The following is a 15,373-nucleotide window of genomic DNA, read 5'->3' as shown; positions in this document are numbered from 1 at the left end:
TTATACTTTTTGATAAATAAAATAGTGGAAAATGAACTTCTCGAAAATTAATGCAACATGGGTAAACTTCCTTCCTAAAAAGACGTTTTTCACAATGAATCGAGCCACTTTGTGGAGTACCCATGCTCTAGTCTCAAGTATTATAGGCCTAGAATTCTTCCATTAGGTCATATTCCTTTAGTAACCCTTTTATATTAACTTAACTAATTATAACTTTTTTCTTTCTAGTACATTTTTCTCAATTCCAGGTAATATTTATTATTCTTGTTACTATAAACTAGATTTGATGGCTCATGGCTTGCGCATGGTACTACCAAGATTTTCAGTAAAACTATTTTAATCAAATTGTAGTATTAATTATTGTCGCCTTACTCTTTGTGATAAAATCTTGAATAACAAACGTTCTCGAATTAAGATAGTATTATGTTTACACTATATGAGTTTGAGTTTTATGGAACTTAGTTATTTAGCAAGTTACCACTATGCTTAATCAGTTATTAACATTGTATCTTTGTTCCATGTTATAAGTAACTTTTACATAATTCTCTAGGATTAAGAAAAATAGTTAAATTTAGTTTTTTTTTTAACTAAAAATAGTTAAATGTAGTTAGTAGTAATAAACTTGTAGTTTTTTAAAATAAAGTTTCTTCAATTACACTCATTTAAAATTCTCTTTCAATTTTAATATGAGGAGGACTCCGTTTACACTAGTATGAGTCTAAAATACTTACACTAATTATTTACTATTGATCTCAATTAAATCTGATGGCTCTCCAATAAATATAATTAACAAGTCACGTGCCTTACCTTCTTCATTCCCCAGTGATAGCGGCCTAGGAAATAAGGCAAAATTTTAGGAAACATGAAATTTCTTTTAATGTTGAGTATATATATTTATTCTAAAGTGACTTTATATTTTAGGACAATTTTTTTAAAGAAAGTGAGATAATATGGGAAGTACCCATTTGTGTTGCACATGTGGTTTTTTTTTTTTTGGTAATTAATTTAAGACATTCTTGTTCACTTGATAATTGATGGTGATAAAAAATTAATTAAAAAGTAAAAATAAAAATAATTTTTAAAACAATTAAGTGTAATAATTTAAATATTTAATTTTGATATTAAGTGTATTATAACAAATTAAAATGATTATAAAGGAATTGAAATTTATATTAAAAATAATAATTATAATTAAATGAAAATAGTAAAAAGTTCTAAATTTCAACTTCAAAATAAAGGTTACACAAAAAAATATTTTTAATTTAAATAATTAATTTAATTCAGGAGAAATCACACCCCATAAATAATGTGTGAAAGACACTCACCATTTAGATAAAAGAGATAATATTAAGGACAATCTCGTTAAGGGAGTAGACCTCACAATATCTTTACTCTAAAAAAAATACTCTAATTTAAATTATATAATATGTATAGTTTCAAAAAATTATATAATATGTATCAAAAAAAATTATATAATAAAAAATTAATATACTAAAAATAATAAATTCACAGTTTAAAGCAATGTTCATCGTTTGTTTCTTCTCTTTTTGGCTTCACCCTGTCTCGTCCAACTCAGCTTTGGTGGGTGGTGAGTGGTGACTAAGTTAAGAATAAGACAATGTTGATGTGAAGTGCAAGTGGAATTGGGTTGGAGCCATGCAAATATGCAATGGCCAATGATTGTGAAGATATCATTCTTTTAATAAACAATCCCAGAACCACTAACTCATATAAAACACCAATCATTGCACATGACGATATCTGGGAACCCACAAGAGCAGGAGCTGCCACTGTTAGCTGACACATGCATTGAAGAAGAAGAAGAAGAGACTGCATATGATTCCTCTGAGAAGATAGTGGTGGTTGGAATCGACGAGGAAGGGAACTTTGACAGCCAGCAGGTTCCGCCGTTCTCATGGAAGAAGCTATGGCGGTTCACAAGGCCAGGGTTTCTGATGTGTATAGCGTTTCTGGACCCGGGGAACCTGGAGGGTGACCTTCAAGCGGGTGCCATTGCAGGGTACTCGCTGCTGTGGCTTTTGATGTGGGCCACTGGCATGGGGCTGCTAATTCAGCTCTTGTCGGCGCGGCTCGGCGTCGCCACCGGGAAGCACTTGGCGTGTTAGAGAAAACAGAAAGAGAGAAATAGAAATGCATCTGAAAACTTCTATTATGAATTGGTTAAACTGATACAGAGAAGATGAATCCTTATATAGGATTGTAGAAGCTTGTTCAGCAAGTTAAGCTAACAACCTAACTGCTATAACTACTCCTAACTGAATTGACAGCTGGCATAACAGAATTGACAGCTAACATAACAGAATAACAGAAAAGACTAGTGTGTCCAGCTGACATTCCAGCTGGCACAAACACAAGTACACATAGGCGATATTTTCATATCCCTAACCTTCCTATTCACTCTAATACACCCCCTCAAACTGAAGTAGGTGACAACATAAGATGTTTGTCAACTACATTCAGTTTGTCTCTCATAAGTAGAAATCTGGTTGGAGATAGGGCCTTTGTGAAGATGTCAGCTCTTTGATGTTCTGAGGGCACATGCTGAACAACTAGGCTCTTGGCTTGCACTTTTTCCCTGACAAAAAATAGATCCATTTCCATGTGCTTTGTCCTTGTGTGTAAAATTGGATTATGAGTTAACAAAACAGTACTCATATTATCACATAAGACAGTAGGAACAGTAAAAGCAATCTTCAACTCTGTGAGAAGTGATTCCACCCATAGTAATTCTGCTGTTGTGTTAGCAAGGCTTCTATACTCAGCCTCTGTGCTAGACCTGGCCACTAGTGTTTGCTTCTTTGCAGTCCAAGAAATAAGATTTGGCCCCAAAAAGACACAAGACCCAGATGTAGACCTTCTATCATCTGGATCTGATCCCCAGTCAGCATCACAAAAAGCCAACAAAGGAAGAGGCTGTGTCATTGAACAAGGCTGCAAGAGCACTCCATGAGTGATAGTACCTTTGAGATACCTCAAAATTCGCTTTACTGCCTTCCAATGCTCCTCATGAGGATCAGACAAAAATTGACAGACCTTGTTCACTGCATAAGATATTTCAGGTCTAGTTATTGTTGCATATTGAAGAGCCCCAACTACACTTCTATATTCAGTGGGATCATGCAAGCTAGTCCCTCCATGCTTGGTAAGCTTTGCCCCAAACTGCATAGGTGTAGAGATAGGTGCAGCATCTGCCATATTCACCTTTGTTAGAAGATCATTGATGTATTTTGTTTGATTGAGAAGAAGACTGCCATTGGCCAGGTGTGTGACTTGAACACCCAAAAAATAATCAAGCTGTCCTAGTTGCTTTAGAGCAAAAATAGAATGAAGCTTGACAGTGAGCTGCTGAATAAGGACCATAGAATCACCAGTAAGAATTATATCATCAACATATATCAACATATAGATGCAGCCAAGAGGAGAGTTGTAGGTGAAAAGTGAGGGATCACATTTACTAGCTTTGAACCCAAACTGAAGCAACACTTCTTTAAGCCGATGAAACCAAGCCCTTGGGGCTTGTTTGAGGCCATAGAGAGCCTTGTGCAACTTGCACACCAATGTCTTGTCCTTATGCTCAAACCCAGGAGGTTGAGTCATATACACTTCCTCCTCCAAGACACCATTTAGAAAAGCATTATTAACATCTATTTGCTGTAATGGCCATCCTCTGGAAATAGCAAGGGACAAGATGAGTCTCACTGTGATTGGTTTGACTACTGGAGAAAAGGTCTCAGAGTAGTCAAAGCCTTGAACTTGATTATAGCCCTTAGCTACCAATCTGGCTTTGTATTTGTTGATGGAGCCATCAGGATTCTCCTTGACTCTATAAATCCACTTGCATCCCACTGCTTTTCGGTTGGAAGGGAGAGGGACAAGAGACCAAGTACCATTGCTCATAAGAGCATTATACTCTTCCTTCATAGCTTGTAACCATTTGTCATCCCTCATAGCTTGTTTAACAGTGGTTGGTTCCATGTGTGTCAACAATAGAGTAGGATTAAGTCTTGGTTTGATAATGCCTGATTTAGATCTAGTTTGCATAGGATGAGCATTCACAGGTACTGCAACAGTAGAAGCTGAACTTGCAGCATGTACCCCTAAGGATGTAGCCATTTCTTGATGTGCTGATTCTGAGGATGCATGCTCAGCTGGCTGAGATGTTGAAACTAAACCAGAACCAGTAGGAATTGGAGAAGGTTGTGACTGCAGGTCTGATGCTTCGGATTGTGGAGAAAGTGGCCCAGGATTAGCCAATTCAGTAGAGATTGGAGCTGGAGAGGGCTGAGGCATGCTCCTAGATATGATAGGAACAGTAGAAAGAGGAAAATACTCTGCTGAAGAGGTTGGTGGTGAAAAAGGTTCAGAAGGAAAGAGAGTAGTATAGGGGAATCTATGTTCATGAAACAGAACATCCTTGGAAACATATATTCTACCAGATTGATCAAGACATTTGTAACCCTTATGACTGGAAGAATAACCCAAGAACACACACTCTTTTGAGTGCAAAGACAATTTGTTGGAATTATAAGGCCTGAGAAATGGAAAACAAGCTGAACCAAATATTTTGAGGCTTTTAAAATCAGGATGATTAGTAACTCAAAGAAGTCCCACATTGCCAAGATTAGCAAGTGCACAAGTGCATATATAATAAAGAACACACACACCCATTGCCTTAAGCCTAAGGTTTTGTGGTGTTGTGTGGTTCTAACTAAGGATTTCTAACATGGTATCAGAGCTGGTCTGATCCAAGCCATGACTTCCGCTTCCCAAAAAAAAAAAAAAAAACGAAAAAAAAAAGTAAAAATCCGAGAAAAAAAAAAGCAAAAATGGCAGTCCCATTTGCGCAAGCCAAGGCCTCAGACTCAGACGAAGGAGCACAAGTCCAAGGAACTCCGATGCTCCCACTAGAGTACTAGCCCAGACAAAGAAAGTCGAAAGGCAGACTCAGACGAAGGAGCACAAGTCCGACGACCACTGATGTTCCCGCTGGAGTGCAAGGCACAGACAACAAAAAAAAAAAAAATGGAGTCCCAATTGAGGGGGAGTAATAGAGATAATGAAGTGGTAACTCAAAGAAGTCCCACATTGCCAAGATTAGCAAGTGCACAAGTGCATATATAATAAAGAACACACACACCCATTGCCTTAAGCCTAAGGTTTTGTGGTGTTGTGTGGTTCTAACTAAGGATTTCTAACATGGCGGAGCTGTGCAGGGAGGAGTATCCCACGTGGGCTAGGATGGTGCTGTGGGCCATGGCGGAGGTTAATCTCATTGGTTCTGATATTCAAGAGGTTATTGGCAGTGCTATTGCCATTCGGGTTCTTAGTAACGGGGTCATGCCCCTTTGGGCTGGGGTTGTCATTACTGCTCTTGATTGGTGAGTAATTTGATTCAGTTTTCTTGAACTTTCATTTATTGGATAAAGGTAGGGTCCCCTTGGAGTATCTAGTATCTACTATGGTTTTATTATGTTTAGGTATTTAACTTTCTTTTGCATCTCATTTCTTATTTTCTATCTTTTTTCTATTTTCCTATCACATCACACATCCGGTCTCTTCATTATTTCTCTTCTCTTTCATTCTCTCTCTGATCCAGTTTCCTTTTACAGACGGTTTTTATTATTATGAATAGGAGCTTATGTCGTATGTTTATCGATCACATATTTTCAACTTATTTTTATTAATTACTGAAACTAGCTTATGTATAAGTGCTTACTGTCTGTTTTCCTGACATGTATCTATGAATTTTCATTGAACTCAACACCGACCCACATTTGAGTGAACATGTCATAATCTTTACTTCTTTGTTGATTAGCTGAGATGTGTGATTTCCGTCAAGGTCGATCCATTTACATGTCAAAATCTTATTTCTTCGATAATGTTTTGCGATATGTATTTTCATGGAAAATCAAAGGCACTAGTTCTACAAAATCTATTAATAATTCCTCATTTGATTAAGCTCTCAAAGGTTTTGATGGGTTATCTTGTGGCCACAGGGGAACTCTCTGTTATTTTGATAGTGTGTGTGGTTTAATTGATTCGAGCAAAAAAGCTATGATATGAAACTTTTGGATTGAAGTAAGTTAGTTTGTATTTGTGTATACCACTCAACCAAACACATATTGAGTCTTTCCTCCAGCAACATTTTGGAAGCTACTAAAACAAGTATTATTGTTTCTTGAAACTAATGTCTGGTAATCCCAAATTAAACGTTGGTGTGCTAATATTTTGTTTCCTTGTTACAGTTTTATTTTTCTCTTTCTTGAGAACTATGGTGTGAGGAGATTCGAAGCTTTTTTCGCTGTTCTTATTGGGATAATGGCACTGTCGTTCGCGTGGATGTTTGGTGAAACAAAGCCTTGTGGCAAGGATCTTCTTCTTGGTAAGGTGTTTATTACATTGATTTGGACATATGTAAATTTAAAATCACAGTATGCTATGAGTAAATTGTTGTTTATTTAGTCCCTCTTGCTTTAAGTCTGATAATTATTTTTCTTTGTAGGCATTTTGGTTCCAAAACTCAGCTCTAGAACTATACAACAAGCTGTTGGAGTTGTGGGTTGTCTTATAATGCCTTACAATCTATTCTTGCACTCTGCTCTTGTCCAATCAAGGAAGATTGACCACACCAACAAAGGACGAGTTCAAGAAGCTCTTAACTATTACTCTATTGAGTCCACCATTGCGCTTCTCGTCTCCTTTGTCATTAACATATTTGTAACATCTGTGTTTGCCAAGGGGTTTTATGGTTCTGAAATAGCAAATAGCATTGGTCTTGCAAATGCAGGACAATATCTTCAGGAGGCCTATGGTAGTGGAGTATTTCCAATATTATACATATGGGGTATTGGTTTATTGGCAGCCGGACAAAGTAGCACTATTACTGGTACTTATGCTGGACAATTTATCATGGGAGGATTTCTAAATTTAAGGATCAAAAAATGGATGAGGGCGTTAATCACTCGAAGTTGTGCAATAATACCAACCATGATTGTTGCTCTTATATTTGATTCCTCAGAGCAATCACTGGATGTTCTGAGTGGGTGGCTTAATGTTCTTCAGTCAGTCCAAATCCCATTTGCACTTATTCCATTGCTCTGTCTAGTTTCAAAGGAGGAGATAATGGGTACTTTTAAAATTGGCACTGTCCTCAAGGTATGTTGTTCTTTAATCTGCATTTTAGTCACACTAATCTCTTATGACATGTTTAATGAAGGACTTTGTGATGCCAAGTTGCCAACTTAATTCCTTTTGTAAGAAATTTCTATATGTTTATGTCTATATTATTCATCTATCAAACCAGACCTTAATTCACTTAGGAAGGATATAATTCTGAAGTTACCCAATGTAGTTTTCTTTCCTGCATTTTACTGGGGTCTCTAGTCTGCATGTGCTGCTATTTTGGATATTTTTTAAAATCAAAGTTTAAAATGCAATATTTCTAGGTGATTTATGAAACATTATCCCCAATTGTATTATTTGTCCACAGCAATCTGGAGAAACAGATGCATTATTTATATTGACCGTGATGTATGTAAAAAGACATTGTCTTGTCAGTGTTGTCCTCAGCTGGGAAGGTAGAAGATTTTTGAGTACCTGACATCTTTGATGATATAACTCTAGCTTTGGGGAACTAGATTGACTTATGTAGTATAAGACATTTGTTTCAAAGCATCCTACTTTGTTTTTTGTTTTCTTTTTGTTCTCTTCCGAATTAATATTTATTTTGGTGGATTGATGCTGCTTGTTTCTCCATTGATCTTGCTCATTGGGTTTTGACTTTTAGTTTTATACTTTGCCTTGGGGTTAAATTTTGTTAACTCATTAGTCTTGTGCACCTTGGAGGCTTGGATACATTTGATTTATACACAATCATCTCTTCTTTTCTCATATCTTGTTTATAATTTGTTTTCATTGATTAATAAAAGATTGAGTGGCTTCTGATGTGGATGTAGACTATTTCTTGGCTTGTGGCTGCTCTGGTGATAGTGATTAATGGCTATTTCTTGCTGGAATTCTTCTCCTCTGAAGTGAATGGAGCATTAGTTGGCGCTATACTGGGTGCACTGACCGCTGCATATGTTATGTTCATAATATATCTTCTGTGGCGAGCCATTACCTGTTCACCTTGGCAAAAATTCACACAATCAAAGACAATTGCTCACTCAGAAAGTTGAGTAATTAATCTTAAAACAAATGCCTTGGAAGTGCCGTTCTGATCAAGGACGTCATGACTTCTTTTACCCCTAATCCTTATTGTTTACCTGTAAATTGTATAATTAGTCAGTAGATTTTAGAACTGTATTATTTGCAAATTTTCTTGTCTCTAATGCTTTGGAAACACACCTCTTTTTTCTTTCTGCGGCAGTTGTAATCAAACTCTTTGGCTATGTTAAGAAATTCCTTGATGCAATGTATGAATGATCTCTGTAGGTTGTTAATTTCAATTCTGTTAGCGATGGGATCCAATTTTATTGCACTTGAATATAGAAATTTTGACATAATACGGCTATATCAACAATGTAGTATCTCTGATTTCATCCGAAATTGGTCAACACTCTTCCTTTGATTGATAATGTGGTATATGTTAAGGGTTTAAAACATTTCCTATGAAGCATAAGTGGATTGTTGTGTGATAATGAGTATAATGTTACCTTTAACAAGAATTCATGCATAGCTAAATATCTTAATGACAAAGTACTATTTTTAGCCAAGGGATGCAAAGTCTTCATAAAATCAATCTTAAAGATCTTGCAAGTCAAAGTGTTTCTTGTTTCATCTCTGTTAAGAAAGAACAACACATTTTGCATAAGAAGTTTAACCATATTCCCTAAGAGAAATTCTACAAACAGTTGCTCACATTGCTAAGCTAAGTGATCGGGAGGACCAAGCTACCCGGTGTGTGAGGGGTAGCCGAGAGAAGCAGGGGAGGTGGTGAGCCTTCGAGCTCGACGTTCCCGGGAGGGGCAAGGGACTCCAATGCTAAAGTAAGTAAAGGTACCAAGAATGGGAGTGGTGAAGTGAAGAGAATGAGTTACCTTTGTAAGGAGGGGGAATCCCTCCTTATATACACGTCGAGAGGCTAGGGTTGGAGCCATGCAACGTCATGCATGGCTCGTACTTGGTTCGCCCTGGGTCGTTGGATTCTCTGCCTCTCCTGTCGCAAAGCAGTGATCTAACGGTCCAGGGTACCTTGGGATGTGCACCCAACCACCCTAGTTTCGTAGGGTGGTTGGCCTAGGTCAACCCCTATGCAGTGGGGGCCAACTGTGGTTCTGCACTATAGGGCGAGCCTGGTCGCCAGCTCCGGGAGGGGTGCGAGAATACGTTTGGTCGTCCTTCGATGTGATCGTCCACATGCGGTATCCGTCCCGGTTATCGTCCTGATCGTCCGTACTCGGGGATTCCCAGAACAGTAGTCCCCCAGCTCTGGTCCACTGTTTGAGTGGATCGTGAGCTTAAGAGCGGACACCCGTCCTCGTGTCCTCCTTGGTCGTCCGTACTCGAGAATTCCCAGAACAGTAGCCCCCCAGCTCTGGTCCACTGTTTGAGTGGGGCGTGAGCTTAAGGGTGGGTGTCTGTTCCGAGGTAAGGGCGGTGAGACTCTCATCAGGTCCTCCGGCGGCGTTCCCGGATCAGTGGAGTTATCGGCTTAGCCGGCGCCGCCGGGGACCCGCTTTCCGCCGGTCCTGTTGGAAAAGGTTGGTCCCGACGCTCTTCTAGGCGAGTTGGCGCTTCAGACGGGTGAGTCTGCGTTTCCTGGGACGATCTGGCACCTCTGACGAGCGGGGTTCACGTCCCCTTTGGCGATCTGGTGCCTTATACAATCGATGTGGGGTGAGTTAAGGTGTGGGCGACTATGGACTGGAGTGTCGAGGGGGGCACGAAAGGGTTGGTCCTCAAATTTTCTTGTCTCTAATGCTTTGGAAACACACCTCTTTTTTCTTTCTGCGGCAGTTGTAATCAAACTCTTTGGCTATGTTAAGGCATTCCTTGATGCAATGTATTTCTTAAGGTTGAAGCGTGTATTATGAATGATCTCTGTAGGTTGTTAATTTCAATTCTGTTAGGGATGGGATCCAATTTTATTGCACTTGAATATAGAAATTTTGACATAATACGGTTATATCAACTTGTAGTATCTCTTATTTCATCCGAAATTGGTCAACACTCTTCCTTTGATTTTATTTTATACATCGGAAAGATAAATTACGCTCACCAGAATTCGATCTCTGGACCTCCTCCTACCCAACCCATATATCTCCAGCTCCGATTGATAATGCGGCATATGTTAATGGTTTAAAACATTTCCTATGAAACATAAGTGAATTGTGTGATAATGAGTATAATGTTACCTTTAACAAAAATTCATGCATAGTTAAATATCTTAATGACAAAGTACTATTTTTAGCCAAGGGGTGCAAAGTCTTCATAAAATCAATCTTAAAGATCTTGCAAGTCAAAGTGTTTCTTGTTTCATCTCTGTTAAGAATGAACAACACATTTTGCATAAGAAGTTTAACCATATTCCCTAAGAGAAATTCTACGAACAGTTGCTCACATTGCTAAGCTAAGTAAAAAGGATTTGGCAAGAGGCCTACCTAAGCAGGTTAAATGCATTGTGTGAAGCGTGTTAGAAAAGGAAACAAGTTAAATGTTCTTTTCAATCTAAGGATATTGTTTCCACTTCTAGACCATCATCTCCACTTTGACTTATTTGGTTCTATAATAACTACATATCTTGGACGAATATATTATGGTTTGGTAATTGTAGATTTTTTTTTATAAGCCAAACAATGGGTTATTCCTAGATTTACATGGGCTCCATCCCACAAGGATCACTATTTTGAGAACTTTTCAGTATTCTGTAAGAAGGTGCAAAACGAAAAAGGATTTCACATATCTTCTATGAAAAGTGATTGTGGTAGTGAGTTTCCAAATGTAGAGTTCAAAATTGATGTTTAATTTTTTTCGAAAGCAAAATAATATTGATATAAACATGAGGAAATAGACAACGATATACACTCTTTTCAAAGGGGGAAAAAACACCATAACCAACCAAAAGAATCCTTAAAAAAAGTCCATAGACAAAAAGCTCCCAAAGCCTCTCACAAAGCCTAGGAAAGCCCGATAAAGCCCGCGAAACCTACCCAACAACTACCAAAAATAACCATCAAAACAAACTTGAGCCTCCCTCTGCAAGAGCTAAAGATGTCTTCTAGCCAAGATCTGAGCTGCGATCGTGCCATGGGCAATGACGTCTGGACAGTCGTACGTCAATCCAAGGCGCTTCCCCAGCAGGATGACACTTCTCGCGCAGGTCATAAATGTTTAATACAATTGTTTTGATTCATTATCTATCATTTCAAAATGAATTCTACCCCTTTAAAGTAAAAAATAATTTTAGAGGGAAGCTATCCTTCCATCTTTGTTGTCTAGACCACTTGTTGGGATTGTGAACTGAACTTTGATGCCTCCGTTAATGAGCTGAAGGTTGATGGGTTTGGTTTGATTGCTTGTGATCGCAATGGGGAGGTATTAGCAGTGACGTAAGCTTCCCCTTTTGATGTTTTATCGCCGGTGATTGCAGAGGTTTTGTGCTTCAGGTGGGTCATGTCTTCGGCTACTAACTTAGATTTTAGGTAGGTGTGCTTTGAAACGGATTGCTTACAGCTTTTTAATCTTTGGTGTAAACCTGCGACGGGTAGATCGTATCTCTATTCTATTTTTTGAGATTGTCATGGCTTTTCTCTTGTCTCTTTTTTTTTGTTGGTAGGGGTGGCCACTGTGTTGCTAATCATTTAGCCACAAAGACTTTCTCTTATTGTAATTCTTTTTGGATTGAAGACGTTCCTCTCTTTTAAAGTTGGTTCACCATGATGTATTGACTTGAAAACCGATTTTTTTTTATTAATTGAATTCATATTTCCTTTAAAAAACAATTGATAAATATCAATGAAAAAAATTAATAGTTTACTTATATATAATTCCAATATTTGCCTCTTCTTTGCCGGAATGTTCTAGTTTAGTTCTTTATTCTTTACTTTCTTTTTATAACCAAAAAAAAAAAGTCAGAAAATATTTCATATTTTTTTTCAGTTTTAGTGTTTGGCCCTGCTTATTTTTTACTTTTAAGTTACTTTTAAATTAAAGCTAGGCCAAACAAAATTTTAGAAAAGCACTAAAATTTTAAGAGCTTATTTTTTATAGTGTAAAATAGGGAGAAGTTACTTATTAGAATAAGTTAGCCAAGAGTTACTTTTTACTTAAAAGTACTCCCTCCGTTCCTATATAACTGACACTTTAAGGTTGTTGCACAAGTATTAAGAAATAACAATTAATGTTCTTGTTTTATTAAAATTACTATGTAACTTCCTATTATAACCTTTATCTTTCTTATTAATTCTAACTTTTCAAGTTACCTACCACCAATAAATGAAGGGTACAATTGATAAAGTATAATTAATACTCTCTTGAACTTTGTAAAGTGACAGATAATTAGGAACAAAATTCAGTTAGAAATAGTGTCAGTTATTTAGGAACAGAGGGAGTAACTTATTTTTACTTTGATATATTCCATGAAAGCATCGTTCCTCCAGGTCTCACTGTCGGTGGTGGTCGCCTGTTCTCTCATCGTGGTCGTTTTCTGCATATCTCCTTCACCGCCGTACAATCATTCACTGCCATATTTCTCTCTATCACACCATAGTTTTGGTTTTCCCCTTCCCTTAACCTGCGATCAGTGAAGGGGACACTTGGTTGTTTTCATTGTGAGTCTGCTGCCATTCTTTTGTGAGTCCCAGACACTTGGATTATGAACGCCGTTATTTTGCGAGTCTACTGCCATTCTTTCTAAAAGTTATTTGTAACCATTTATACAACAATAGAATGAGAGGAAAATGGCTGAGTGGGTTGGGGTTGGTGGTGAACTATACGGGCAATGGTCAGTTGGTCACAATCACATACCTTTTCTTCACCTTTTTTTTCTGGAAAAAAATTCAACATGTTAATTTTGTGAAGAAAATTATCATGTTAATAAAGATGAGTGTTAGCTTGCATACCAACCATTTGATAAAATGTTTAGATCAGCATATGTGACAAAACAGAGATTATTTACCAAACGCTTTTTACCTTAAAAGTAACATTTAAGATATAAAAATATGAAAATTTCCAACCAGCTTAAGCTTAATTTTTAAAGCTCTTATTTTTCACTTTGACCTATAAGTAACTTTTAAGCTTTAAAAAAGCTGGGTCAAACGCTACCTAATTAAGCATAATAAAATTAACACACATTTTTTATAAGCAAAATAATACACATATAAAGAAATAAAATAATAAACATATAAAAAATAAGGTTAATTCATCTCATACATTCCAATATGGATAAAGAATGTTCATCTCATAATTCATCTCATACAACAATTTGGAGAGAGAATGTTTACATACTCACCATACCACGATAAATAAAAGAAATCATATATCTAACATCATGACAGAGAGAGAAGTAAATACTAATACTTCAATATCCTCTACAGGAGCACTTCAATGATCATATCCTTTGAGTTCTAACTTTGAAACTCGATAACCTCTTCGCCTCTGTATTCCCGGGTGCTACCTCTAGGTTTGGCCTCAATCCCCTTAATGTTGCAGCTGTGGTGGCCCGCCATGCCTGGCCAAATTTCAGTTGAGGAGCACCAAATAATAATTGGAAATGCTTGTCTCAAGGAAGAATTGAATTGCATATGCACCCTGACAAATAAGTTCCTTGGAAAGCCAATCTCGTCCTTTGCTAGTCTCATGGGTCTTCCAACCTCACATTTTGGGCTTAAACTCGACATTGGGAGGAAAGGGATTGACAGCTCTAGCTCCCTTGGCACCTCATTGCCAATGGGACTTGATTTTGGAGACGGTGTCATGGGCACTCCATCTTTAATGCCCAGTCTAACATCACCAACGGGATTGATGAGAAATGATCCTCAACTCGACAGATCAATGCTCATTGATCTTGCATTGGCTGCTATGGAGGAGCTGGTGAAGATGACCCAGACGGACAACCCTCTCTGGATGAAGAGTGCAGAGGGTGGGAGGGAAGTTCTGAACAATGAAGAATATGCAAGGTTGTTTTCTCCTTGCATTGGTCCGAAACCCACCGACTATGTTACTAAAGCCTCAAGGGAAACAGGGTTCATCATCATCAACAGTTTGTCCCTTGTGAAAGCTATGATGGATGCATTGCGATGATGACCCTCAACTTATAATTGGAAATTTAGTTGATTTGATTGAAACTTTTCTATTATTATTCTCAAATGAATAGTTATTGAAATATCCAACAAAATTCTAGTAGAATTTGATACATTTTATCATGTGGTGTAAAAGAAAGTATCTTCTAGGAAGACACTTTGACCTGGAGCTTTTGTTCTTGATGGACCTGACTATTATTTTAGTTGGGATGTTGTAGGGTTGTTTAATGGATTATGCTTACAATTTAAGGTCATCCATGCATGCAACATGAACAAGATATTAAACAAACCTACACTAATTTCATACTAAAATAATAATCAAGTCTATCAAGAACAAACAGATCATGCTAAAGTGTCAGTGTCGTCTAGAAGAATATTGCTTTGACCCCTATAGTAAAATGTATCAAAATATAATAGAATGTTGGATATTTCTATAATTCTTAATTTGAGTTTTAAAATATTAAATTTCAAATAAAATCGGTTAAATTTACAATAGGAAGTTGAGCATCATAGTCATACCGTGTCCAGTATAGTTTCCACAAGGGACAAACTGTTGATGATGATTAACCATGTTTCCCTTGAGGCTTTAGTAACATAGCCGGTGGTTTTCGGACCAATGCAAGGAGAAAATGACCTTGCATATTCTTCATTGTTCAGAACTTCTCCCCGCCCTCTGCAATCTTCATCCAGAGAGAGTTGTCTGTCTGGGCCATCTTCACCAACTCCTCCATAGCAGCCAATGCAAGATCAATGAGCATTGATCTGTCGAGCTGAGGATCATTTCTCATCAATCATGTTGGTGATGTTAGACTGGGCATTGAAGATGGAGTGCCCATGACACCGTCTCCAAAATCAAGTCCCATTGGCAATGAGGTGCCAATAAAGCTAGAGCTGCCAATCCCTTTCCTCCCAATGTTGAGTTCAAGCCCAAAATGTGAGGCTGGAAGGCCCATGGGACTAGCAAAGGACGAGATTGGCTTTCCAGGGAACTTATTTGTTAGGGTGCATATGCGATTCAGTTCTTCCTTGAGACAAGCATTTTCAATTATTATTTGGTACTCCTCGATTAAACAAAATTCGGTCAGACATGGTTGGGCTACCATAGCTGTTAC

General features: G+C 37.6%; 1 protein-coding gene across 1 annotated transcript; it reads left to right on the top strand.

Moving 5' to 3' along the window:
• The first annotated feature begins 1,940 nt into the window (after positions 1-1,940).
• On the top strand, positions 1,941-8,525 carry LOC130714951 (metal transporter Nramp3-like). Its single transcript, XM_057564937.1, has 5 exons — positions 1,941-2,119; positions 5,208-5,399; positions 6,267-6,403; positions 6,524-7,176; positions 7,977-8,525. The coding sequence occupies exons 1-5, from the start codon at positions 1,956-1,958 to the stop codon at positions 8,196-8,198; spliced, it is 1,368 nt and encodes a 455-aa protein (XP_057420920.1). The 5' UTR covers positions 1,941-1,955; the 3' UTR covers positions 8,199-8,525.
• The last annotated feature ends 6,848 nt before the right edge of the window (positions 8,526-15,373 follow it).

Source organism: Lotus japonicus, chromosome 4 (genome assembly GCF_012489685.1).
Source record: "Lotus japonicus ecotype B-129 chromosome 4, LjGifu_v1.2".
In the NCBI taxonomy this organism is placed as follows: domain Eukaryota; kingdom Viridiplantae; phylum Streptophyta; class Magnoliopsida; order Fabales; family Fabaceae; genus Lotus; species Lotus japonicus.
This window is presented reverse-complemented; position numbering and strand designations above follow the sequence as displayed.

Coding starts and splice junctions, on each gene's coding strand:
- LOC130714951 (XM_057564937.1), top strand. CDS start 1,956: ATGTGTATAGCGTTTCTGGACCCGGGGAACCTGGAGGGTGACCTTCAA. Junction 5,400..6,266: donor GTCATTACTGCTCTTGATTG/GTGAGTAATTTG, acceptor TCCTTGTTACAG/TTTTATTTTTCTCTTTCTTG. Junction 7,177..7,976: donor AAATTGGCACTGTCCTCAAG/GTATGTTGTTCT, acceptor ATGTGGATGTAG/ACTATTTCTTGGCTTGTGGC.